Raw genomic sequence first — 27951 nt, 5'->3', positions numbered from 1 at the left:
AACCTTGATCTTGGACTCAAGTGATCCTCTCACTTTAGTCTCCAAAGTAGCTCGACCACAGGCGTGCACCACCACACCCAGCTGATTTTTGTATTTTTTGTAAAGACAGGGTTTTGCCTTGTTGCCCAGGCTGGTCTCGAACTCCTGGACTCAAATGGTCTGCCTGCCTCGGCCTTCGAAAGTACTGGGATTATAGGCATGAGCCACCATGGCTGGCCCAATATTTTTGTTAATGAAAGATAAGTTAGGTTCTGAATGTTGTGGATTCTGCCTCATGATGTCAGAAAAGACTTCCCAGAGGCATAACCTTGAAGCTGGACTTTGCAGGAAGAGGAAGAGCTTTGAAGTTAATATGAGTAGGGAGGGGGTATCCAGGGCAGAAAGGAAAGGCTCAGCATGGGTAAACAGCAGGGGCCAGGCAAGTACGTGGTACATCCTGGAAACAGGTCTGGGATGATGAACAGGTAGCATTTAAGGTAGGGAGGAATTCCACGGAACTGAGGCTGGAAGAGTCACTTGGGGCCAGACATAAAGTCTTCATTGGCATACCCAGGAGCTCCAACTTTGTCCTGTAAAGGGAGACCATTAAAGGAGATGGGTCAACTGAGGTGATCTTAATTTTTCCTCTATCTGCTCTTTTCTACTTGAACAGGGATGTTCGTTCCAACGCAGAGAACCGAAGGCATCTCAACATCGGACATCATTACCAGAATTGTTCGTGACTATGATGTTTATGCCCGACGTAACCTCCAGAGAGGGTATACAGCCAAGGAACTGAATGTCAGCTTTATAAATGTAAGCATGCCACCTCAAACTCTCTGAAGACCACCATGCCACACCACCACCACCACTGCTGCTGTTTATTGAGCACTTACTAAGTGCTATGCAGTGTTCTCTCTCTCTCTTTTTTCTTTTTTTTGTAGAGATGGGGTCTCACTATGTATAATATTTTAAGTTTGATTTAACTTGTTTTTTTTTTTTTTTTGAGACAGGGTCTCAATGTGTTATCCAGACTGGTCTTGAACTCCTGGGCTCAAGCGATCCTCCTGCCTCAGCCTCCTGAGTAGCTGGGATTACAGGCATTTGCCACCATGCCTGTGCAGTGTCCTTAATGCTTTGTATTTATTTTCTCATTTAACCCACACAATAACCCATGATGTATTATTATCCCCATTTTACAGATGACAAAACCAGTGTCTACAGGGGTAACATAAATTAACCAAAGAACACAGGTAGTGAGCTTCACATTTTATAAAGGTGCTTCCTTGCTTCCCTCCTCTTACCCCAAACTCTCTCTTTAGAATTTTTAGAATTGATTGAAGGGTTTCTGGGAGATCTGACCCTTGTAAAAGGCAAGAGTTGTCTTCTGCTGAAAGGAAAGGGAGGAGGGAAGAGGCAATGAAAGCTAAACCCAGAGAAACTTTTTTATTCTAACGTTTTAAAATTTTCATTTGATTAAGGCCTTACAGATGCTCACTAGAAACCTTAATGGCCATTTTACATTGTCCAAAGAAATTACAGCTGCTTAAATAAAGCCTAAAGTCTTTGGCTTCGTTTTGTAGTTCTACCATATTGTTCCCACAGGACTGCTGTTAGTTTAATAATAGAGCAACTGTTAAAACATTTAAGTTCTGGGGTACATGTGCAGAACATGCAGGTTTGTTACATAGGTATACACGTGCCATGGTGGTTTGCTGCACCCATCAACCTGTCATCTACATTAGGTATTTCTCCTAATGCTATCCCTCCCCTAGCCCCCCGCCCGCCCGACAGGCCCTGGTGTGTGATGTTCCCCTCCCTATGTCCATGTGTTCTCCTTGTTCAGCTCCCACTTATGAGTGAGAACATGTGGTGTTTGGTTTTCTGTTCTTGGGTTAGTTTGCTGAGAATGATGGTTTCCAGCTTCATATATGTCCCTGCAAAGGAAGTGAGCTCATCCTTTTTTATGTATGCATAGTATTCCATGATATATATGTGCCACATTTTCTTTATCCAATCTATCATTGATGGGCATTTGGGTTGGTTCCAAGTCTTTGCTATTGTGAATAGTGCTGCAACAAACATACATGTGTATGTGTCTTTATAGCAGACAAAGAACATTAACAGTGACTTAGATTCCCTCAGGATGCCATTTTTGTATAATAATAATAATAAAAACAATCTTTAAAATAAGCAAAACAAACTGTTAAAAAGCAAAGAGGGCAGCCCAGTTGCTGGAGATGATGTTAGTGATTCTGAGCCACTGTATTTGCCCGGGCTCTGAGGTGCCAATATCTTTGATTAAAATAAGAACCCTCCATACATACAGAATTCTAACCCCCCAAAATAGACGCTGTATTTTCAAAGGATGATTCATCTTCAAAGCTAGATACTTAAAATTACATGCAGCTATAATTATCCAATAGCTCACACGATTGATCATTGGTGCCTTCAAAATAGGAGGGGCTCATTAATTGTGAATCGGTGATCATGAATTGTCCTCACAAAGCAGGGAGTGTTGAGAGTCTAGGCTCTGTGACTTCATATAAGCCGGGCAACAAAATGTCAGGAAATGTCAGAAAATGTCGGGTTTGAGTGGCACCAGAACAAGTGGCTGAACATAATTCAGTCAAAGTGATTATTTAGTATCTGATAGAGAATAAAGCCCTGGTTATTTCAATAAATTAAACTGTCTGTTCTTTCAAATTGAATTCGGTCAACCATCCAAGCATGTCAAGCCATTTTCAAAAGTTATTGCTCACTCTCTTTAAACGGCGTTTAGATAAGCCACTTAGCTCAAGGAACCGTGCAGGCAGTTCAGATGCACTCGCTGCCTTCCTGTGACGACAAACCTGGCTGCAGTTCAGAGATGAAATCTAATGTGTTGCATGGGCATGTAGACAAATCACGGAACCTCAGAGGTGACAGGGACCTGATGCCAGTCAGTCACCCAGTCCAAGTCCCTCAATTTAGAGATGAGGAACGCTGAGCCCAGAAAGGGAGCCTGGCCAAGGTCCTTCAGGTCAGGGAGAGGTAGAGGCAGCAGCAACTTCCCAGTCTCATGACTCCCAGCCCAGTGCTCATTCAGCTATTCTGTGCTGCCCTGAGAGCCATATATAGTAAGTATTTCCAGTGCAGAATGAACTGTGGAAAAGAGTGATATAAAGGCAACAGCTAACATTTGCCAAGAGCTCATCATATGCTCATCCAAGTGTTTTACTTGGATTATCTCATTTAATCCTCATGATGAGCCTACAAGAGTGGGTAGGATGACTATGTCCAACACAGAGATGAGGAGACAGAGGCCCAGAGAGGTTGAACAACTCACCTAAGGTCACCTAGTAAGTAACAGAAGACAGAGTGACCTCCCATAGCATATATATGTATATATATAGCTCTCAGTAGCAACACACATAGCTCATGCCCCACCCTGAGGCTGTAGGAAGGTTTGGAAGGTCGAAATCAAGGACTCTTGACCCAGTTTTGCAATATTCCAGGTGTTTCAAAAAATTCTGAAACACAGGCCAGGCACAATGGCTCATGCCTGTAATCCCAGCACTTTGGGAGGCCGAGGCGAGTGGATCACTTCAGATCAGGAGTTCAAGACCAGCCTGGCCAACATGGTGAAACCCCGTCCCTACTAAAAATACAAAAAATAAGCTGGATGTGGTGGTGCGTGCCTGTTATTCCAGCTACTCAGGAAGCTGAGGCACGAGAATCGCTTGAACCTGGGAGGCAGAGGTTGCAGTGAGCTGAGATCATGCCATTGCACTCCAGCCTGGGCAACAGAGCGAGACTCCATTTCAAAAAAAAAAAATTCTGAAACACAAAATGAACTTTAGTCCCACATAGTAAAGAAAAATGATAAACCTTACCCCTTTAGGAGAAACATCATGATTTCATGGGGGAAGAGCCTCATGTTATTTTCATGGTTTTAATACTGCTCTCATCAGGTAACACAGACAAATGCCTCTGCCACTTAATACTAATGAAACACCCAGCACACACTGAGCATTTACTAAATGCTGGCCTTTGTGCCAAGCACTTTGCATGTATTGTCACAGCAACCCTAAGGTAGGGATGATTATTATCCCCAATTTACAGATGAGGAGACTGAGGTTTAGAGGTGACATGTGACTTGCCCAGCATACGATGGTTTCCAAGCACATAAGTAGACATTGCTGCAGAAAGACTATAAGAAGAACAAAATCTGAGTCTAGAGAAACTATCAGCACAAAAGCTTTCATCACCACCAAGGAAATCAATACAGTTAAATTAGCGTAGTGGAAAATATCATTACAGTGGAAATTTTAGCATAACACATAGGTTCTAAGGCCCAGTCAATGGCCCACTTATCTCAAGCAATATTGTTTTAACCATATCCCAGTAAAACAGCAAACTCAGGCAGCTTCTGAATAGTCATTGTGTGCACAATTCATACTTTTGTCTAAGTCCCAGCAGAATTGAATGGGGTTATTTGCCCAATATCTACACACAACAAAAGACAGCTGTGTGTTTTTTATTCTCCTCTTATATAAGTGAATCCAACTCAAAGACATTTAAAAGAAAGAAGATATTAAAACCACTTGTACTTCCCTTTACATATCCAAATGGATTAATGGCAGATGACTTTTCTTACAAGAGATGTGCCTTTCCATCAACCTAGCCCTTGGGAAATGGCAACATCTTGACTCTTCAGGTTACGAACAAATACAAATTGAAATAAAATGTGAACTTTAATGGGAATGATTGATCTCTCTCACGTCCTTTTGGATAAATCTGGTTTTTTTTTCCTGTAAACTTTCACCAGGAGAAGAGGTACCGTTTCCAGAACCAAGTGGACAAAATGAAGGAAAAAGTCAAGAATGTGGAGGAAAGATCAAAGGAATTTGTGAACAGAGTGGAAGAAAAGAGCCATGATCTAATTCAAAAGTGGGAAGAGAAGTCAAGGGAATTCATTGGCAACTTCCTAGAACTGTTTGGACCTGACGGAGCATGGGTATGTAATTATTTCACTTTACCCCACAATGATGAGTGTTTTCAGTTTATCCTCCTTTTTATGGAGCCACTCAAGGGTGCCTTATCTCAGATCCACTGCATGCCCTCTACTTTAGGCATCAGCCTGAATGACTTCAAGTCCATGTCACTTCCTTACTGAGTTTCTGCTTTACCCGTCAATATGGCACCCAGTAGCACACAAAGCCAGGTCTGGTCTCAGTTTCTAGTTCTTATCCAGAGCTTGGAAGCCATTTGGTGATCATTGAGTGTCTATTACTTCAGGGGTTGATGCTGTCGCTCATCTCAGTCTCCCAGTTGGAGATGATGAAACTTTGGGAGTACAGGTGAAGTGGGCTAGTGGCAGCACGGAGATTGTGTTACAAGACATGGATGATGGGATCTTGGATCAACTACTGGCATTTATGTTTTGGGGAGGAGAATCCAAAGAAATGTACTATGTCAGTCAGTTTCTGTTGTCAGGAGCCCTCTTCTTTTACTGGTTGGAAGAGAGAGAGAGAAGTAGGAGTTTGCCCTGCATCTGTGCCCATCGTGCCCTGATTTTCCCCTGGTTTTTCATGATATGCCAGTGTTGGGATAAGGCACAACAGTCTTTGGGGACTGAGGACATGATCTGAATCTTAAAACTGAGAGGAAATGTAGAGGGTCTCCTTGCCTAAAATCCGAACAACTCTGAATGATAACTATGGAAAGGGAAAAGAAAATTCTGGAAACCTCCACTGGTACTTTATTGGTATTTCTATTGTGCATGCCCTTCCTAAGTAAATACCAGTATTGTCAGGAGAGTTGATGAGGGGTCTGTAAAAGAGATTAGAAAGGTTTACTTTAGAGACACTAAAGGGTTGGCGAGGGTTGTATGAAAGAGATACTAAAAATGAAATTTCCTCCTACAACAAAAAGAAAAAATTCCATTTGATTTCTCTGATTTTAAGTAGCCTGGATTTCCTATTATAACATGAGAAGTCTCTACCAAAATCCACTTTGACTTAATTATTTTATTGACGGGTTGTCACTGCTACCTCTGCTTGTTTGAGCTCATTCATTATAGGATTATCTAAAAGTGAAACACTCAATTAGTAATAGAAAAAGAGCAATGTTTGGGAAGTTGGGAGAGATGCTTTGCTTAACACCTGGCAGCCTCTAAGTGATTATAGAGGTGGGTGTTATAGGCCAACCGTGTCCTATCGGCTGAGTCTGAGAGGGGTGAAAGGTTTACAAGGACTGCATGAGCCTTCAAAGACTCCTAGAAAGAGCTGGCAAGAGTGGAGAAGCCAAGGGCTGGGCTCCTTTTCATTTTCCCCAGGCCTGTTAAAAATTTCAGCTCAGATAATTTAATTCCTGGTACATTTCTTAATGTTCTTGTCTATGCATGGCACTATGCATAAAGAAGAACATAAAAACAGACAAAGTACAGACCCTGTTCTCTCGTCTCTATGACATATGGTCTGAAATTTTCTATTTAATCTAGTGTGTATTTTAATAGTTCACATTTTCACAACTAATTTCCGGGCTCTGAAGAAACAGCTAGTGGTTTTTAATGAAACCATGTAGGTGTTCATTCGTTTACAGGGATTCAGAAACCTGTCTCTGCTGATAAGAGCTGGTATAGTAACTCAAGGGGGTGGATGTTTTCTCCACTTGGAGTGAGTAAAGGCAGGGAAAAAGTATAATTTCCCACTTTGGGAGGCCGAAGTGGATGGATTACCTGAGGTCAGGAGTTTGAGGCTAGCCTGGCCAACATGGTGAAACCCCGTATCTACTAAAAATACAAAAAAATTAGCCAGGTGTGGTGGTGCATACCTGTAGTCCCAGCTACTCAGGAGGCTGAGGCAGGAGAATTGCTTGAGCCCAGGAGGCGGAGGTTGAGCCCAGATCATGCTATCACACTCCGGCCTGGGTGACAGAGAGAGACTCTGTCTCAAAAAACAACAACAAAAAATATATATGTGTGTGTGTGTGTGTGTATATGTGTGTGTATATGTGTGTTTATGTGTGTATATATGTGTGTATATCTGTGTGTGATATATGTGTGTATATGTATGTGTGTATATATGTATATATGTGTGTATGTGTGTGTATATGTGTGTTTTTGTATATATGTATATAGATATGTGTGTGTATGTGTGTATGTGTGTGTGTGTGTGTGTGTATATATATATATAATTTCATAAAAACTTTATAGACCTTAGTCATTTCAGGCTCCCAGTGAAGGTGAAATAGTAGCTGGAATTGCTCTTGGGAGTCTGATGACAGCAAGCCAAGGTGATTTTTAAGAAATGAAACCCAGTTTAGAGACTGGAGGTTTCTCTTTTTAAAACTTGCTATTAGTGTCAAGACTGTTATTACCATTAATTTACCATATCAGCCAGACTAAGACATTACTTTTTTTCTGTTGACATTAAAAATACAGGAATAGTTACAAGGATGTTAAACGCCAAGATAAGTGATTTGCTTTTCATGAATATGCTATTATTATAATAATTCCTTATTTGTGAATTTGGGACTGGAACTCATTTCTTAAAATAGAAGATCTGTATTACCAGCAAATACAGTACTGTTACAAACAACCCAAACTTGGAAAGGCACAAAATAGAAGGATTTAAGATACAAGTTCTGGTACAATGAGATTGGTATGCAGCATAGTATGTAACTTATAGTGGGTATTCCACAAATGTTTCTGGGTTAAATGAATGTATGAATGAATGGATGTATGAGGAAGACCTATTCACAGAACCTTCCAGCATCTGCAAAGGATTTGTATGGTAAGGCCTAAATCCCCCACCCCATATACGTGTATGTGTGTGTGTGTGTGTGTGTGTGTGTGTGTGTGTATGTAGACAGATAGATAGATGATAAATAGATAGCTTTAGACTTTTATTGCTTATGGTGCTAGGTACAGGACTTTATTACAACTTGGTGTTTGGTGGATCAAATTCAGTATGCAAACGTAGTGTGCTTTGCCCTTAACAATGTTTTAAAATTTATTTTAGGGAAGGCATGAGCTCTTGTTTGCCATAGTCACACCTTGCTCCGCTGCTCCTTCCCCCTTCCCTAACCTGACTCACACATTTATGCAGCCCATCTGGCCCCAGGGAATATTTGAATTTGCTCCTTGTGATATAGTCTTTTTTAAAGCAGGGTCTCACTGTGTTGCCCAGGCTGGAGTGCAGTGGCATGATCATGACTCACTGTAACCTAAAATTCCTGGACTCAAGCAATCCTCCCACCTCAGCCTCCCAGATAGCTTGGACTACAGCTGTGTGCCACCATGCCCAGCTAATTTTTAAATTTTTTGTAGAGATGCAGTCTTACTCTGTTGCCCAGACTGGAGTGAAATGGCGTGATCATGACTCACTGTAACCTCGAACTCCTGGGCTCAAGAGACCCTCTTGCCTTGGCCTACCAAAGTGCTGGGATTACAGGCACGAGCCACCGTGCCTGGCCATAGTCTTTAAGTCTCCGCAAGTGACCTCATATTTGACATTAAGGATGAAGCCCTTACATGCTATCTCTGAGTAGAAAGTAGTGATGATGATGATGATGATGATGATGATAGTAAATAAGAAGATGATGTTGATGATATTGTCTAAAAGCTGTATAGCAGGTTGAATTCTTTTTTCAATGTCCTTGCACATTTATTCTACCCATTTTATTTACTTATTTATTTATTTATATTTATTTATTTATTTTTGAGATGGAGTCTCACTCACTCTGTCACCCCAGGTGGAGTGCAATGGCGTGATCTCGGTTCGCTGCAACCTCTGCCTCCCGGGCTCAAGTGATTCTCCTGCCTCAGCCTCCCGAGTAGCTAGGACCACAGGCATGTGCTACCACGCCCCGCTAATTTTTGTATTTTTAGTAGAGACGGGGTTTCACCACGTTGGCCAGGTTGGTCTCGAACGCCTGACCTCAAGTGATCCACCCACCGTGGCCTCCCGCCACCCATTTTAACCACACAAGAAGGTACATTTTATAGATAAATATACAGATATAGACAAAGGCCTACAAAATTATACTATGAAACTTTCCCGTGGTCTCACAGGAGTTGGTAGGCGGTAGGATGGAGCCTGGGGCTAGCCTCTTTCTCCTGGTCATATCTGTATCCTTCACCATAGGAATGTCCACATGATGCAGTCATTTTGCTTCATTTTCCTTTGGTCGGGGTGTGTTACTGTAGAGAAACTGAGGTCTACCAACATCCCTCTAAGGCCTTTGACAATACCAGTTGCCAGAATTGTACTTGAGACCAGGCCATCTAGATTTATGATAGGCACTCTCAGCCCTCGACTCTACTGCTGTCTCTAGGCTTTCTCAGCAAGCAGAAAGTGTGGTATCCATGCCTATTAGTTAGCTTTTGGTGGTAACAAATTACCTCAAAACTTGGTGGCTTAAAACGACAAACATTAAACTATCGCAAGGACAAAAAACCAAACACCGCATGTTCTCACTCATAGGTGGGAATTGAACAATGAGAACTCATGGACACAGGAAGGGGAACATCACGCTCCGGGGACTGTTGTGGGGTGGGGGGAGGGGGGAGGGGGGAGGGACAGCATTAGGAGATACATCTAATGCTAAATGACAAGTTAATGGGTGCAAGAAATCAACATGGCACATGGATACATATGTAACAAACCTGCACATTGTGCACATGTACCCTAAAACCCTAAAGTATAATAAAAAAAAAAAAAAAATTATGAAACATATATAACATTAAAAAAAAAAAAAAAACGACAAACATTTATTATCTCACAGTCTCTGAGGGTCAGGAATCAGGAAGCAGCTCAGCTGGATGGTTCTGACTCAGTCTTTCATGAAGTTGCAGTCAAGACGTCAGCTGGCGGCCAAGCACAGTACTTCACGCCTGTAATCCCAGTACTTTGGGAGGCCAAAGCAGGTGAATCACCTGAGGTCAAGAGTTTAAGACCAGCCTGGCCAACATGGTGAAACCCCATCTTTACTAAAAATACAGAAATTAGCCAGGCATGGTGGTACACGGCTGTAATCCCAGCTACTCGGGAGGCTGAGGCAGGAGTATCACTTGAACCCGGGAGGCAGAGTTTGCAATGAGCCGAGATTGCACCACTGCACTCCAGCCTGGGGGACAAGAGTGAAACTCCGTCTCAAAAAACAAATTTGTGACAAATATATTCATAAACATAAAATGTACCATTTTAACCTTTTTTTTTTTTTCTGAGACTGAGCCTTGCTCTTGTCTCCCAGGCTGGAGTGCAATGGTGTGATCTCGGCTCACTGCAACCTCCACCTCCCAGGTTCAACTGATTCTCCTGTCTTAGCCTCCCCAGTAGCTGGAATTACAGGTGTGCACCACCACCATGCCCAGCTAATTTTTATATTTTTAGTAGAGATGGGGTTTTACCATGTTGGCCAGGCTGGTCTCGAACTCCTGACCTCAGGTGATCTGCCTGCCACAGCCTCCCAAAGTGCTGGGATTACAGGCATGAGCCACTGTGCCCAGCCCGTTTTAACCATTTTAAGTGCACAGTTTAGTGGGATTAAATGGTTGCATTCACATTGTTCTGCAACCATCACCACCATCCATCTCCAGAACTTTTTCATCATCCCAAACAGAAACTGTAACCATTAAACAAGAACTCCCTATCCCCTTCTTCCCCCAGCCCCTGGCAGCCAGCCTTCTACTTCCTGCCTCTATAAATTTGAGCACTCTATGTACCTCATATGAGTGGAATCATACAGCATTTGTCCTTTTGTGTCTGGCGTATTTCACTTAGCATGATGTCTTCAGGGTTCATCCATGTTATAGCATGTGTCAGAATTTTCTTTCTTTTGAAGGCTGAATGATATTCCATTTTATGTGTACATCACATCTTTTTTATCCATTATTCCATTGATGGACATTTGGGTTGTTGTGAACATTGGTGTTTGAATTCTGCTTTCAATTCTTTTGGGTATATACTGAGAAATAGAATTGCTGGACCACATGGTAATTCTATGTTTAATTTTTTTGAGGAGCCGCCTTTACTGTTTTCCTTAGTGGCCGCGCAGTTTTACATTTCCACCAGCAATGCACAGGGTTCTAATTTCTTCACATCCTCACCAACACTTGTTATTTTCTGGTTTTTTTTAAATAATCATCCTAATTTTAGGCACTGCTAATGTTTAAGATTTTTGATTTTGAGAAAAGAGCTACAAAATATAGTTTGTGGATCTGAATTAGATTTCCCACCTGAGACTTCGACAGTTTTAAAATTTTTATCTTTTTTTTAAAAAAAGATTGTTGTTGTTGTTGTTTTTAAGACAGAGTCTTGCTCTGTCGCCCAGGCTGGAGTGCAATGGCGCAATCTCGGCTCACTGCAACTTTGCCTCCTGGGTTCAAGTGATTCTTCTGCCTCAGCCTCCTGAGTAGCTGGGGCTACAGGCATATGCCACCATGCCCAACTAATTTTTGTATTTTTAGTAGAGATGGGGTTTCACCATGTTGGCCAGGCTGGTCTCGAACTCCTGACCTGACCTCAAGTGATCCACCCACCTCAGCCTCCCATAGTGCTGGGATTATAGGCATGAGCCACCGTGCCTGGCCTAAAATTTTTATCCTTAAACAAAGGTACAAGTAAAATGTGAACAAACATGAAAAGTTTCTTACTATGCAACTGGCTAATTACAAGAGAGGTGGTCATAAGCAGGGGGTCACTCTCTGGGTAGGTGGCTTAAGGCAAGTTCATTTGCCTCTCTGGGACTTAGTCATAGCATCAGTAAATGGGGAAAGTAAACATAGCTGCCACATAGGGCTGTTGCGAGGATTACATTGGTTCATACTTCATTTTTAAAATTTATGTTTTTTGAGACAGGGTCTTGCTTTGTTGCCCAGGCTAGAGTGTAGTGGCACGATCATGGGTCACTGCAACCTTGAACTCCCAGGCTCAAGCGATCTTCCCACCTAAGCCCTCTCCCCACTCAACCTGAGTACCTGGGACTACAGGTGCAAACCACCATGCCCAGCTAAGTTTTTCAAAATTGTTTGTAGAGATGAGGGTCTCACTATGTTGCCCAGGCTGATCTCGAACTCCTGGACTCAAGCAGTCCTCCCACCTCAGCCTCCCAAAGTGTTGGGATTATAGGCATGAGCCACCACACCCAGCCTGGCTCACACTTCAACGCCCTTAGAGCAGTGCCTGGCACCCGTGTCGGGCACTGTGTAAGGGTTAGTTGTTATTGATTTGGCCAGAACTGAAGCGTGGACCCTTTTCTCTCCTTGAGTTTCATCTTGCTTACCCAAGGGCCAAACCAAACCAGATCGTACTAGGAACTTTTTCATTTCTTTTTGGCAGAGAAACCAGAATATATCTGAAATACTGAAAGCTTTAAAGGCATTTGTCAAGACATTTATTGTCCCACTAGATGTTAAGTACTTCTGGTTTTTTGTTTGTTTTTGTTTTTTTGAGATGGGGTCTCGCTCTGTTGCCCAGGCCGGAGTGCAATGGCATGATCTCGCCTCACTGCAACCTCCGCCTCCTGGATTCAAGCGATTCTCCTGCCTCAGCCTCTCGAGTAGTTAGGATTACAGACACCCACCACCATGCCCAGGTAATTTTTGTATTTTTAGTAGAGACAGGGTTTCACCATGTTAGCCAGGTTGCTCTCGAGCTCTTGAACTCATGATCCGCCCGCCTCAGCCTCCTAAAGTGCTGGAATAACAGGCGTGAGCCACCGCACCCGGCTGATGTTAAGTACTTCTTAAAAGGGAAAACTTCATAGCAGAGAAATAGAAAACTACTTTCGTATGGACAGGACTATAAATGGGATTATTTTCTTGGGGGAAAACTTTATAAATGGAAACGTCTTAATACGGTGAGAGTCTGAATTTAAATACCTTTACTCTTGGAAAATGCCATGCATGCTCTTCCTTATTTGTTATATTTCTAAAGTGCTTTTCTTCCCAGGAAGCTCATTACAAACTTTCTCCTGACCGTATTGAGTTCCACTCCTTTGCAAGGGAACCACCCTTCAAAATGCACCAGAAACAGATCAGAGAGCTGGCAAATTGAGGCTGGGAGTTATTTTGCATGGATATTGCATTTTATGAAGTGTGACACCGTTGTTTATCATTAAAGATTCAAGTTCTTTCATCCCCTCAGGCAGAATATTCTCAGCTATGAGCTTGATTCAAACTATAGTAGACAAGTTGTAGATTTCTTCGAAAGTGAACTTCTAATGGAAATCCTGACAATCCATTAACAGCAGGAGGGCTAATGGCTGCCACAGAAAATATACTTAAAGATTACAGTAATAAAAACACATATTTTAAAGTGCCTGCTAGAAGTTCAAGAATGTTTTTAAATGTTGCTGTTAATAATAGACCACCCAATCCTTATGGCATTTGATTTTGTCTCATAAATGGGTTTAATCTAAGGGAGTGCTGTTGTACTGCACCTTTTTTTTGCTGTTTGACTTTGAGGGGGGCTTGATATCTTTTGGCAGAATTGTCAGTGCCTTAATGGAAGGTAAATAATTGGTATATTAGCAGACGTGTGGAATTTTAAATCTGGAAAAGACCTGAGCACTCAGCCATCATCTGTTATTATATCTGCTAGAGGAAACTTGGGACTCTACAAAGTAAGGGGCTAGAGCTTAGAAAGGAAAAATGAGTGTTGGGGGCAGGCAGTGCTATTGGTGATGTGCCTGTGGCCTTAATAGTTCCTTACCAATGTCATTATTGTAACATCTGCCTTTCAGCCTGATCTCCTTGCATGGGTTACATGAGTTCTTTCTTCCTACTGTGATGCTTTTTTATGGTAAAAGTAATATATATTCATTATATAACTATTAGAAAGTAAAGAAGGGACTGAAAATCACTCGCAGTCTCATCATCCACAGCAGTCTCTCTGTTAACATTTCGGGTTATCACTCCCATCTGTTTCCCATCTCCGTATATGTACATTCCTTCTACAAACTTGAGATCATGCAGAACGTAGTGTTCTAAAATCATTTTGGCTTTGCAGTTGCTCATGAGTGTTTTCTCACATGATGGAATATTATTTAAGAACCTGATTCTCCTCATCTGCTTATTATGTCATCTTGGAGTTGTACAGGTTTCTCTAACCTAGTTAGAGAATTTACAGTGTTGTGTGTTATACATTGCATTGAATATCCATTATACACAATAAAGATTTACTTACATCTCTGATTATCTCCTCAGAAAATAGAAGTTTTTGCATCTATTGCCAAATTACCCCTCAGAAAGGCGTTGCTATTTTATCCTCTTACCAGCAGTAACATGAGGGTAGCCCTTTTCCTGAGCCCTCACCAGCTGTAACAAATTTTTAAACTTTAGCCATCTGATATATAAAATGTATCTTATTTCAGCCATTTGCATTTGTTCGACTACTAGTGATGCTGAACAGTTTTTCTAGCTCATTTGCAAACTTCTCTTGTGACTTGTCTATGCAGGCCATATGCTCATTTTTCTACTAAGCTTTTCACCTTCTTCTTTTTGATTTATAAGCTCTGTCTATATACCGAGATCTATCATTTGTAGGTAAACGTTGCAAAAAATTCCACTATTTTTTGCCTTTTATCTTATTTCATGGTGGTTTTTTCTTTTTTTGAGGTACAGAAGTCTTAAAATTTTGTGTAGTCAAATGTCAATGTTTTCCTTTATGGTTTCTTTCTTTGCTTTTAATGCTGACACCCAAAGGTATTTCTAAAACACAGATCTGATCAGACTCCGCCCTTGATTGAAATCTTTCTGGGGTTCTTGAGTAGGAAATCCAGTCTCCTTGTGGTGCTCTAGGTCCAGACCATTGCCACCCCATGGGCATGTGGGGTTCTGGCCACACTAAGCAACTTAGACTTAGTACTCCTTACTTAGCGTGCTCTGCTTAGAAAGGCCATCCTCTACTAGCCCCCATGGACCCACTCCCCATCTCCACCCACCTCTTCCTGGGCATTATCAAAGACCCAGCTGAGACATGACCACCTCTTACCCTCGTCTTCCCCCCACTTCCTCCTGTGTAGCACCTGGTCCCCAGAAGATCTCTGTAACGGTTTGTAAAATGAATAACCCAAAGGACAAGCAAAGCCTAAGATGGTAAATAGGAGAATTGGCTTTCAGGGCCAGTTTTGTATCAAAGGATTGAACTGAGTGGCTGGGGGCTAAGACTCGAATGTGAGCAATTGAAAGACCCCAGGCAGCACAGGCAGGATGCTCAGAAGTTGGTGGGATGCAGCGTCTGGGAGGCTGAGCAGCAGGCAGCAGGCACAGTAGGCTGGAAGCACTGGGGGCCCGGTGGGGAGCATCAGGGAAGGGCTCAATTCTGAAAGCACCCAGCAACCATCACATGAGGTCCCAAACTGGTAAACTGATCTTAACCACCGAAAGCTCCTCCCACTCCACAGTCTTCCCCAAACTGGGAAATGGCATCACTGCTTTCCAATTTCTCGGGCCCGAGACTGGAGTCACTTGATTCCCGTTCCTCCCATACCCCATGTCCCATCTGTCAGTGAGTCCCATTAGCTCTACCATGAAAACATAGCCAGACCACATACTGTAGGATTCCATTTTGATGACATTCTAGAAAAGGCACAACTGTAGGGACAGAAAACATCTGTTGCCAGTGGCTGGGGGAGGGGAGATTCCAAAGGGTCACGAGGGAATTTGGGAGCTGATGGGACCCTCCTATGCCTTGATTGCAGTGGTGGTCACTCAACTGTATGCATTGTCAAAACTCACAGAACTGGCCGGGCGCAGTGGCTCACACCTGTAATCCCAGCACTTTGGGAGGCCGAAGCAGGCGGATCACGAGGTCAGGAGATCGAGGCCAGCCTGGCTAACATGGTGAAACCCCGTCTCTACTAAAAATACAAAAAATTAGCCAGGCCGGGTGGCGGGCACCTGTAGTCCCAGCTACTCGGGAGGCTGAGGCAGGAGAATGGTGTGAACCCAGGAGGCGGAGCTTGCAGTGAACCAAGATGGCGCCACTGCACTCCAGCCTGGACGACAGAGCAAGACTCCGTCAAAAAAAACAAAAACAAAAACAAAAACAAAAACAAAAAAAACCCCTAACAGAACTGTACACTAAAAAGGGTGAGTTTATTATACTTCAGTAAAAATATGGGGGAAAATATACTAGGAATCCTGCCATTTTTCACCACACTGCCATCATCCTGGGCCGGGCCAGGCTCCATCACCATCTTGGGTTTGTTTTTTTTTTCTCTCTTGAGACGGAGTCTCACTCTGTTGCCCAGGCTGGAGTACAGTGGCGCCATCTCGGCTCACTGCAACCTCCGCCTTCTGGGTTCAAGTGATTCTCCTGCATTGGCCTCCCCAGTAGCTGGGATTACAGGTGCCCACCACCATGCCCAGCTAATTTTTTTGTATTTCTAGTAAAGACAAGGTTTCATCATGTTGGCCAGGCTGGTCTCAAACTTCTGACCTCAAATGATCTGCCCAACTTGGCCTTCAAAAGTGCTGGGATTACAGGTATAAGCCACCACACCTGGCCTTGGATTCTTATTGCAACGGGCTCATAACTGGGCTCCCTGCTCCTGCCCCCGCCTCACTGCCGTCTGTTCCCAACACAGCAGTCAGAATGGTCTTTTGAAAACAAGCAACAGATTGTTAATCCTTTGCTCAGAACTCTCCAGAGGTTTCTCTTCTCAGAGGAGACTGTACATGAAACCGCCGCCTAATATGTCTCTGGCCTGATCTCCCGCAGTGCCTCCCCATCTCCCTTCCCCACCAGCTCGCTCCACACTGCCACGATGGCCTCCTCCTCTCCTGGGACCTGTTGCGTGGGTCCCCTCAGACTGAAAGGCAGAGTTCTCACAATGGCTGCCAAGGCCCTCCGTGGCACAGCCCTCTGTGCCTTCCTTGGCGACCTCTTCCCGACCCCCTCCCTCAGCTCCTCCCCACCCATCAGCCCTCAAGGCAGCTGCGGTGCCCTGCTTGCACTTCCTGGGTGTGCGTTCCATGCTCCTTTCTTGGGGTGCTCTGTCTGGAATGCGCCGCCCTCTGATTTCCATTCACCTGGTCCCTCCCCTTATCTCTTCCAGGTTCTTCACTCAAGAAGCGTTTTCTCAGTGGGGCCTTTCCCAAGCACCCTGTTTGCAATCGCAGCTGCCCTGCTCCCAGCCCCACTTGCTATCCTCTCGCCCTCTTATTCTCACAGACCACAGATCCATCTGACATACCATATTTTGTTTATTGTGTGATTCCTCCTCATATCTGTGAGGGTATGAGGTCAGGGGTTTTGTTTTCTGCCACCCCTCCAGTCCGTAGATCATGACTACTTGCCTGGCTAGTCAGAGACACTCAGTTAAATTTTGTAGGTGGAAGAAAAACAGGGAAGAAGGAAAGAGTATTAAGAACCAGCGGTAGCCAGGCACGGTGGCTCACCCCTGTAATCCCAGCACTTTAGGAGGCTGAGGTGGGTGCATCACCTGAGGTCAGGAGTTCAAGACCAGCCGGACCAACATGGTGAACCCCGTTTCTACTAAAAATACAAAATTAGCCAGGCATGGTGGCGGGTGCCTGTAATTCCAGCTACTTGGGAGGCTGAGGCAGGAGAATTGCTTGAACCTGTGAGGCTGAGGTTGCAGTGAGCCACGATCATGCCACTGCACTCCAGCCTGGGTGACAGAGCGAGACTCTGTCTCAAAAAAAAAAAAAAAAAAGAGAGAAAAACCGAACCAGTGGTGACTGTAATCTTCTGTCACTACCCCTGAATGTCACTCAGTTCCTTACTATACATAGTCTTGGACAACATGGGATGTGGTCCGAGTGTAGGTTTGTGGGCTCAGGAGTTTTGGGGTAGTGGCTCTCCTGCCTGCTTTACCTTTTTGTTTTGCTGCTGCCTCAGGTTGTGAAGTTAACAGATGCCTTCTCTCCAATTTCTCTTCAGAAGCAGATGTTCCAGGAGAGGAGTAGCCGGATGCTGCAGGCCTTATCCCCGAAGCAGAGCCCTGTGAGCAGCCCAACCCGGAGCCGGTCCCCTTCCCGCTCCCCATCGCCCACCTTCTCATGGCTTCCACTCAAAACCTCACCCCCTTCCTCACCCAAAGCAGCTTCAGCCTCTATCAGCAGCATGAGCGAGGGGGATGAGGATGAGAAGTAGAGGCTGCTGGGAGGCAAGAGCCGCACCACGCAGGATGGGGAGGAGGGCGAGGGTCACAGAGTTGCCTGGGTGGTGTTTGAAGGGTAATAGTCACAGGAGCTGCAGCTCAACAGAGAGACCCTGAACTCTGCTAAGGGAAGGTCTTGGGACCAGTTCTCTCTCACTCTCCATACAGCTCAAGAGTTGGGCGAGGTGCGGAGATTTCCAGCTGGACAAACTACACAAACCTTAGCGTCATCTAGAGTCACTCTAACCTTGCTAAAGAAGGATGCAGAGTTCCCTAGAGAGACTTGCACTGATGGGGTGACTTCTGCTTTGGTCCTTCCACCACCCCCACCAAGTAAACCACCTGTGGAAGCGGCTGTTCCCTCAACCTGCTACTTCTGCGTCCGTAAGGGTCCTGCACGTTGCCTCCCACCACCCCAGCTCTGCCAGAATACAATTGTTTCCAATAGAGGTGGCAAAGTGCTTCTGAAATAGTCGAGATAAAGACAGATTCCAACCTCCTCAGTCCAGTCACTGAGACCTGATGTTGGAACGCATCAGCTCCTTCCAGTTCCATGAATGTGGCTCACAGACAAAGCCTTGCTTTAGGCTGGTTATAAAAGGTCATCTAGTGTGAACCTTAACTTTTTATTCAAAGGACAGTTTTGTCAAGAACTCCACGTAAGGCCTGATGTGCTCCTGGTTGTACTTTCTCATCACTGGTTTGACTTCATTTTTTTGCAGAAATTACCTTAATCCGTGGGAACTGCAACAAAGAAAAACTTCCTAATATATAAAAAAAGAGGAGCTGCTTCGCTTTGGCTCCAGGTTTAGCAGACAAGAAATGTCTCCTGAAGCTTCTCCTTAAAGGATGCTATTATGGAATGGCTTTTCCCATTTCTGACCAGTTAACAGTTTCATAGACCTCAAGTAACAGTTTGAGCTATCAAACATAGTATACCAATAGGGGGTGCTACCTGCACGTATCTGTTCTATATATGCTCCAATATGCCATCCCCGGGTGTATCCCATGTGCAATATGAGTATATAGTGGTGGCATTTTATAATAGACCCCACTCCTGCACTCCACTGTAATACTCCTCTGAAATCGTTGGTCTCAAGAACCATCTGTTCTCTTGTGACTTGGGCACTTTGTCAAGCTCATTGCAGATTCCTGTGGAAACGTTTCATCCCAACCAGGAAATTAGTGTGTTGTTCTCGTGGCCTCCTATAGCATTTTTGGGTGAAGGAGAACTCTGAAGACTTTTGACAGAGAACTGTGGGCTCAGTTATGGTCTCAGCATCTGAATGGTCTAGGTAGTATCACCATTATCTCTGGCCCTAGGTTTGCCAAGTAGGATGAGGACTCTTAAGTGTTCCTGCTGAGTTGTCCAAAGTTCCTGCTCCTTAGTCACCTGTGTGAAATGAGCAGGGAGAGTTAAGGTATAGAACCAAACTCTTTGAGTTATTGTATGGGTATGCCAGTAAAGTCAGACACAGAGCTGGGGTCTGACTGAATGGAGGCCCAAACCAGCAACTTGTAGGCAGAGCCCAGAATCTCTTGTGATAGAAATACCCCTTTTCAGAGGCCTTGGGAACCAGCCTTCTAGGTGACAAGGGGGCAACCAATGAAGGAAGGCGACATGTCTTTCCCCTTCGTGTTGGGGTTGAACTACCTCCCTATCCACCTGGAGATGAGTGCTGTCTGCTGGGAAGCAAAACTATGAGGGTGAGCTGGCTTGGAACCTCTTTGTTCTTGGTACTTTCCTTCTCCAGGACTCTGGGAAGCACTCATATGGGACAGAGGGCTGGCAGGAACATGGTATGTGAAGAAGAAAACTTCTTTTTGCAGTCAAGGGCCACCCAGAATATTGCTCTTCAGAGAGGGACAAGGGCCTCATTCTTCCATTTGGTCTCTGTCTTCCATCACTCAGGTCAAACCATGCAAGTCTGCCTACCATTTGAGTTAGTTGGTACTTGTAGCAGTGAAGGATGAGGCCAGCCAGGCAAGGGAAGGTGGTGGGAACAAGGGAAGAGAAAAGGAGGAAAGAAGTTCCTGGAGGGAGGAAAGGAGGATAAAGAAAATCTGCTCTCATAAAACCATTTCAGGACCTCACTTTATAGGTGAGACTCTCTTGGGAAGGCCTTTGTGCCCCTACTCCATGGCCCAGGGCAGATAGATTCACTTTTACCTGAATCCTACCCTCTGGAGCAAATAGTGTATCAGGCTGACTATACATTTGCAGGCCTTACATGCCATACTGACAGGTGCCACTTACGTGACTCATCAGATAATGTCACCACTGCTGCCAATTATGGGAAATAACCAATGCCTATTCCAGGGATGAGCCCAAACCACACACAAATGGGTTCTAAATCTCACCCTCCTAACCTGCAGTGAGCCTCCCCATTCCACCCTCTTGAGGCTGCAAATCTACTGAGAAGGAATGGGGAGGATTCTGCAACCCAACTTTTGATACTTTTTGGCCATCTCTCAGTCTCTCCCAGCCCCTACCCCCACACCACCTCCCTGCTCCCAGGCGGAGACCGGGTTGCACTTTGTTAGGGCCAGCTGGTCAACTGTAATGGCCAAGAGTGAGTTAAGGCTGGAATGAGAAATATGCCCCAAGCTTGGAGGGGTAAGCAGGAATGACACAAAGCAAGGAAAGAGATTCTTTTTGCCCCAGTGAGGAAAGGAAGCTTCAGACTGAGGGCTAGAGGATAGCAACTTAGGACTGCAGAAGGGGGCAGCTTATGAAGATGGGAGAAAGTGGGACTGAAGTTGTAGGGGAGCAGGAAGGTAGTGATTTTCCTCTTCTTTCTTCTTTCTTTCTTCTTTCTTTCTTCTTTCTTTCTTCTTTCTTTCTTCTTTCTTTCTTTTCTTTGTTCTTTCTTTTCCTTTCTTTCTTCTTTCTTTCTTTTCTTCTTTTTCTCTTTCTTCCTTCTTTCTTTCTTTCTTCTTTCTTTTCTTTTTTTTTTTTGAGACGGAGTTTTGCTCTTGTTGCTCAGGCTGGAGTGCAATGGCGCAATCTCGGCTCACTGCAGCCTCCACCTCCCAGGTTCAAGGGGTTCTTCTGCCTCAGCCTCCCAAGTAGCTGGGATTACAGGCGCCTGCCACGACGCCCAGCTAATTTTTGTATGTTTAGTAGAGAAGGAGTTTCACCATGTTGGCCAGGCTGGTCTCAAATTCCTGACCTCAGGTGATTCACCTGCCTCGGCCTCCCAAAGTGCTGGGATTACGGGCATGAGCCACAGCATCCAGCCGATTTTCCGCTCCCTTTCAAGTGTTAACTCATCCCCTGACAGGTGAAGAGGGAAGGGTTCCTTTTATGCACAACCAAGGTTAGCAAATGCCCATGCAGGATGTGGGGTCCCTGCCTCTCTGGTTGCTTCATTTCAGCACTTCTACATTAGCTGCTTATGGGGACCCTAAAATGAACTGGTCACCCCTCCACCAGCTAAGAAACAAGGGTGGGATTGCTGTGCCATAAGTCACACTGAATGACTTGCTTCTGGCAAGCATGCTCCTGTGTGTCAGGACCTTACCAAGGCAAAGAAACGCCAGGCTCAAGAGGAGCAGGACACGAGACATTGGCCTGGCTTCTAACCTGGTCTGAGTGGAAGAGACACAGCTTAGGGATTTCAGTTTTGCTCTTAGGCTACTAGATACTGTGATTTCACCCCCTGAGGGAGGGACAGGAAGAGCACGGATTTATTTTCTCTCCGTCTTCAGTACTTATTTTAGCATCTAGTCATACCCCAGGGAGAGATGCGAGACGGTGTCACTGGCTCAGCTGAAGCAGATGAGCCCGTCTCTAGCAGAGATGTGCCTGTTTCTTAGGCATCCGTTCAGCACTAGTCTTGGCCATCAGATTTTTAAAAAAGAAATAGCTCATGAGGCATTTGCAACTTCTCCTCTCTAGACTTCTTTCTAGTTTTCTTCTGTTGTGTCACTGCAATGTGTCCAGGGACAAAGCCATAAGTAGAGCATACATACTTAAGACTATGCTGTACATATAAGACAAGACCTGTCTGGGTTAAAGCACGACCTTATGCCCAAGCATTTGCTCTGGTGCTGAATAACGCGAACTACTGGAATCAGCCTCCCCCAACTCCGCGCGCCCCCTGCCCCCCTGCTCCTCTCCCATTCTTGCTCTCAAATGGACCACACCATTCTCAACTCGTTTATAAATAAAGGGATGCAGAATTGCACTTTCGTGTGTCATTGTCATGTTTCTGAAAAGTGTGCTGCTGTGTGTTCCTGTTTATGAACTCTAGCTCAATGGGGAAAAATACAGGCATTGTAGCAGCTGTCCTGGCCCACTGGCTGGCTCTGCCCAGCTGTGGCCCCAGCACTTCAGAAGGATGTGACTCTGCACCGTGCAGAGCAGGGCAAAGCTTTGGAGTTGCCAAAGGCCCCACATTTGACTTGAAAGCTAGTTAGGAACAGCACCACGTGGAGGTAGGCTCCACTGCTAACTGACTTTGTGACCTTGTCCTAACCTTTTCACTTCTTTGACCTCAAGGAAATTATTTCTAAGGTCTCCTTTGCCTGTAAATGTCTCTGAATGTATGAGGCAGCCTGCATTGCCCTAAGTTTCTACCAGCTGTGATGCTGTCACTAACGACCATGAGAAAGTACTGAACTCTCACCGGAGTGGTGGTCTTCCAGTCCCCTGGGGCCTCCACAGCTGCATTGGTGACTGGTTTCATGCCTTCAGCCTCCACACTTCTAGCATCAAGATAAAAGGCTCTAGAGTTCCATCCACTTTTCTTATCTTGTCACTTGAAGGAATGCTTCCCAAGTGTACCTAAACTTTGGGAAGTGGCCATTTCAACCACTTTTCCATCTTTAGGGAAAAAAAGCTTCTTTGATCAGCTAGACACAGATAGATGGGGGTGGAAGCACTAAATCTGGATCCCAAATGTCAACAGCTAAGGCAGATGTCAATATTCTGAGAACTGTGCTGGTGCCCTCCACTCGCCAAATTAAGGAGATTCCATTAACTCCAGCTGGAGAGGTTGAGCTTTTTGAAATGACCACAGTTCTGACATTAGTCTCAGGTCCAGAATAAATAAAGCCAGGCTGGTAGTCAGCAAGGGAATGAATTTAAAAATGGAATACCTATTATTCATACACCATATTATTTGGTTTCGCCACATAGATCAAACGCATTCTTGACAGGTTGTATTTCAAGCAACAGTTACAAGTTTTTTCTTGACTTCCATGATGCCTCAGACATGTTCTCAAGGGGAAAAAAATCAGTTACAAGGTGTAATAAAACCCATATTTAAGAACCTTGATATTGGCCCCCAAGAGAATTAGCTTTTCTTAATGAACATAATTCCTGGGGGAAAAGGTACACTATCAAAAATGTTCCCACACATATCACAGACACAGTCCTCTTGTCTCGGAGTCTTCATTGGTAACTGGAGTTGAATGTTTAGGCAACTTCTCCAGGTATTCAGCAGGAACTATTAGATTAAAAGGACTCCCATAGAGATGCTTTTGAGACAGAGTGTGACAGTTCATAAGCATCAAAGTATACTTGGTGATCAACTTCTTTAAGAAACCATCAAGTAAAAACCAATCAACAGTAAAATCTGAAGATCTCATTAAGAGCCCAAATATCTGTAGTTGATAGAAGCCTTATGTTAGTCTTTGACACTACTATAATTTGTATTCTAGAAAAGGCACCATATTGACTAAATTTCAGCTGCAGTTGACCAAAATATGAGAAACTTGGAGAAATGTTCAGAGCAGGGTTGACATGTACTGTTCCTAGAAACAATCTTTTTTTATTTTTATTTTTTGACACAGAGTCTAGCTCTGTCACCCAGGCTGGAGTGCAGTGGTGGGATCTTGGCTCACTGCAACCTCTGCCTCCTGGGTTCAAGCGATTCTCCTGCCTCAGCCTCCCGAGTAGCTAGGATTACAGGCACACGCCACCATGCCTGGTTATTTTATTTTATTTTTTTGTATCTTTAGTAGAGATAGGGTTTTATCATGTTGGCCAGGCCAGTCTCGAACTTTTGACCTCAAGTGATCTGCCTGTCTCGGCCTCCCAAAGTGCTGGGATTTACAGGTGTGAGCCACCACACCCGGCTCCACCTATAAACAATTTCTATTCTCCTTAACTTTATAATCTTTCTTGAGTGGAGGTGAAATAATTAAGCTACAAGTTTCCTATACTCTATTCATAAAGAGTTCTGATGGAGGGATTAGCTACAAGTAAAATATTTGATCTGTCACCTTCAATTTAAAAAGAATTGATGATTCTCTACCCTTTCCACAGAGACCTTTTCAACAGACTATACTTGCAAATACCCCTGTCACTCTAAAATGTCCAAGTCCAAAGAAAACTTGTCATCATCTGCCATGTGCATAGCAGGACATGACCCATTACATAGCTTGAGAAGATAGCCAGTCTTTTTAATCCGTTTGGTAGTCATGTTCCACTGGGAATATGTTGACAAAATGCCATTTACCAGCCTGATCACAGATCCACCTTAACACCACTGAGTCACTGATTCTTTTTCTATTTGTTTCTGTATCTGGTACCCAGGGATTAATGATAGATGAAAGAAGTGGAAGAGGTATTCGTCTCCTACTGCTGTAACAAATTACAACAAACACAGAGGCTTAAGACAACACAAATTTTAAATTACCGTCCTGAAGGTCAGAAGTCCAAAATGAGTTTTACTGGGCTAAAATTAAGGTGTTGGCAGGTGGCAGCTGTTCCTGTCTGGAGGCTCTAGGGGAGAATCTATTTTCTTGCCCTTTCCAGCTTCTAGAGGTTACCTGCATTTCTTGGTTCATGGCCTCCTAACATCTTCAAAGCCAGCAGTAGCCAGTCCAGTCTTTCTCATGTCACATCACTCTGACACTGACTCTTCTTCTGCCTCCTCCTCTTATAAGAGCCCTTGTAATCACATTGGGCCTATCCAGATAACCCCAGGAGCACTTCCCTATCTTCAGGTCATCAGCAACTTTAATTACTTCTTCGTATGTAATACAACGTATTCCTAGGTTCTGAGGATTAGGATATGGACATTTTTGGGGAACCATTATTTTCTCTAACCCAAGTTGACTGAGGACAGTGGTCCCAAATCCTTGAATCTTTTCTCAAGTCCTGACAGAGTTGAGGAGCAGTAACTCTCATACAGATAGAGATAATTTCTTCTTTTTACCATTCCTATTTAACAAAGTTCCTATTTAACAGCTACCAGTGATGACCTTGCTAAAATGTTTGACTTTTGATATCCATAAGAGAAGCATGGGCCAGGCATGGTGGCTCACGGCTGTAATCCCAGCACTTTGAGAGGCTGAGGTGGGCGGATCAGGTTAGGAGTTCGAGACCAGCCTGGCCAACATGCTGAAACCATCTCTACTAAAAATACAAAAATTAGGGGTGGTGGCATGCGCCTGTAGTCCCAGCTACTCGGGAGGCTGAGGCAGGAGAATCGCTTGAACCTGGGAGGTGGAGGTTGCAGTGAGCCAAGATCGTGCCACTACACTCCAGCCTGAGAGACAGACGAGATTCTAAAACACACACACACACACACACACACACACACACACACACACACACACACGAGAAGCATGGAATAGATATAATGGGGATATCTGACCCAAAGGAACATGCTCCCTGGTCCATGAGGAGAGGAAGTGTTGAAACCTCAACTCATGAACATAGAGCTATGGCCAGTAGGGAATGAAGTTGAAGGACCCCACCCCCCATTTCCTTGTACATATCCTCCAATCCATACTTGGCTCTAACAAGAAGTGAAAATGGTAACTAACCAAAGTCTTTGACCATTGGACATGTTCCCACTGAAACAAACCCAGGGGTACAGATTCTGGCTGTCAGGCACAATCTGTTTCCTGCCTATTTGCCCTCTGTTTTTTTTGTTTTTGTTTTTGTTTTCTGGTTCTTTGGATGCTGATCACAGCCAGTTTAAGCTAGGAATCACTTTCATCCACAACACACTTTCAAGCTACTCCATGCTCCATTGTAGAGTAACTTATTTTCCTTTGAAAGTCGTGGCCTTTGATCCACATTTTAACTTAAGGTCTGGCATACATTTCCATCCGAAGTACTCAGCAAACACTTGAGTGGGCCATTAGGTGCTGCGGACACAAAGACTAGAGGGGACACAACCCCTGCCCCTTTGCCCCCAATTTCAGTTTACTAGTCTGCCTCTCAGTCTCCTGACTGGCCCTATCTTTGACTTTACCGAGCTCTTAAGGAAAACTCCATGTTTCTGGCCACTGAAACTTCTGATTCTACCAATAGAATCTTACAATTATTTTACTTACTAATTTTACATGATTTTACTCATCTCTTTGGGGGTGATGTGCTCTAACTGTCCCTGAGTACAAAGATCACCAACTCTGAGAGTGAGGGAAAATAGGAAAACCAGATTTTTAAAAGATTTTCTATTCATTTGAAACTATTCTCTAAATATGCTGAAAAGAGGAGACTGACAGTGATATCCCTTAGCTAGGCCCACGAATGGCAGTAAGGTTCTGTTTTGTGAGGGCCTTGCATGGAATAGTTTAAATGATCCTAATTGGACAGGGCTGCTTGATGGATGAGATGGTCATTCTCAGTCTCTCCTACATTCTTTGATTGCAGAGTGCTTGACGGGCTTCCCTCACCTGAATAATGGGGCATTTATTTACCCTTATAAACTGTTATTTCATGACCAATTGAAGCCCTAGGAGAAGAGCAGTTTTCATATAGGAAGCTCCATTCCAATTATTGTGCTAAGGTGACAATAATTATCTCTAACTTTAGAAATAATTACACTATTATATTAAGCTGTCACTAAGGAACTGTTGAAAGCTTCTGCATCCATCACTGTTGTTGAAATCATTAACATGTTTATTTTGTTTGAGGACTTGCAAATACTGTTTGGACAAGTATGCCAGAGAATGTAAGAGTAGCATTAGCCTAACTTAAGAGTTTCTTGCAGAGAAGGAAACGGCAAGACTGCTTAGTTGGCCCAAATCCAAACTGACACAGCCCTTTCTCCTTTTTAAGTATTTCCCAATTGCCATTAGGCAGATTATCAAGAAAGTCGCAAAGCTCGTAGGCCTGCTCTGTGCCAGGGAGACACGATTTGGTGCAGCCAGCATTCTAGCTTTTCCCAATGACTGGTCTATAGTTTGAACTTTATCAGTGGTTTTCAACCCTGTTGCATGTTAGAATCTCCCAGGGAACTCATAAAAAAGACTCCCCAGCACCCCTCTAATGGATCTGAAGTGGAGCCAGACTGAGACCCTCTGGGCTATGGTAATACGTCAGTTCAGGGAACAAAATAAGCCCGAAAGTAAATGGATTCAAAGAGGTAGATGGTCAATGGCTTGTGTAGCAAAGACGAGAACTGATCTGCCATGTGGCCACACTAGGAAATGGTCTAAATATCATTTTATCTTTTTTAACCAAGGAGAGAGAGAGATGATTATGTTGATGAAAGTGTCATCAGTGGGCAGAGGACAAAGGATTCATTGACAAAGGATTCATTTTAACCCCAACGTTTAAAAATGACACAATTGCTGTAAAGCACCCAGCCTGGTGACTGGTGAAAATGGGTGCTCAACGCTAATTTTAAATAATTCAACAGATGAAATGGCTGTCCAATATGGTTGCCACTAGCCACATGTGGCTATTTAAATTCAGAAAATTAAATAAAATGTAAAATTCAGTTCCTCAGCTGCACTAGCCACATTTTAACTGTTGAGGTGGCTAGTGGTGGCCATATTGGACAGCACAGATGTAGCACATTTCCAGCACTGCAGAGAGTCCTAGTGGTGGATGGTGGTCTACAGAAACCCTTCCCAGAGGCAACCCCTTCTACATGATGCCTTATG

The 27951-nt window shown here is 44.1% G+C and overlaps 1 protein-coding gene across 5 annotated transcripts in view; it reads left to right on the top strand.

The window, feature by feature from the left end:
* Positions 1-22286, top strand: part of PCYT1B (phosphate cytidylyltransferase 1B, choline) — a 116048-nt gene extending 93762 nt beyond the window's left edge. For 3 of the 5 annotated variants that reach the window (XM_055268144.2, XM_055268143.1, XM_055268145.2), the window contains exons 6-8: positions 653-795; positions 4790-4978; positions 17877-22286. In XM_055268144.2, the coding sequence (XP_055124119.1) occupies positions 653-795; positions 4790-4978; positions 17877-18089 (545 nt within the window). In that variant the 3' untranslated portion in view covers positions 18090-22286. Of the gene's footprint in view, positions 1-652; positions 796-4789; positions 4979-15669; positions 15928-17876 lie in introns of those variants that run through there. The other 2 variants (XM_055268147.1, XM_063634767.1) reach the window with 2 other exon arrangements.
* Positions 22287-27951: the final 5665 nt, after the last annotated feature.

Source organism: Symphalangus syndactylus, chromosome X (assembly GCF_028878055.3).
Source record: "Symphalangus syndactylus isolate Jambi chromosome X, NHGRI_mSymSyn1-v2.1_pri, whole genome shotgun sequence".
Taxonomy (NCBI): Eukaryota; Metazoa; Chordata; class Mammalia; order Primates; family Hylobatidae; genus Symphalangus; species Symphalangus syndactylus.
This window is presented reverse-complemented; position numbering and strand designations above follow the sequence as displayed.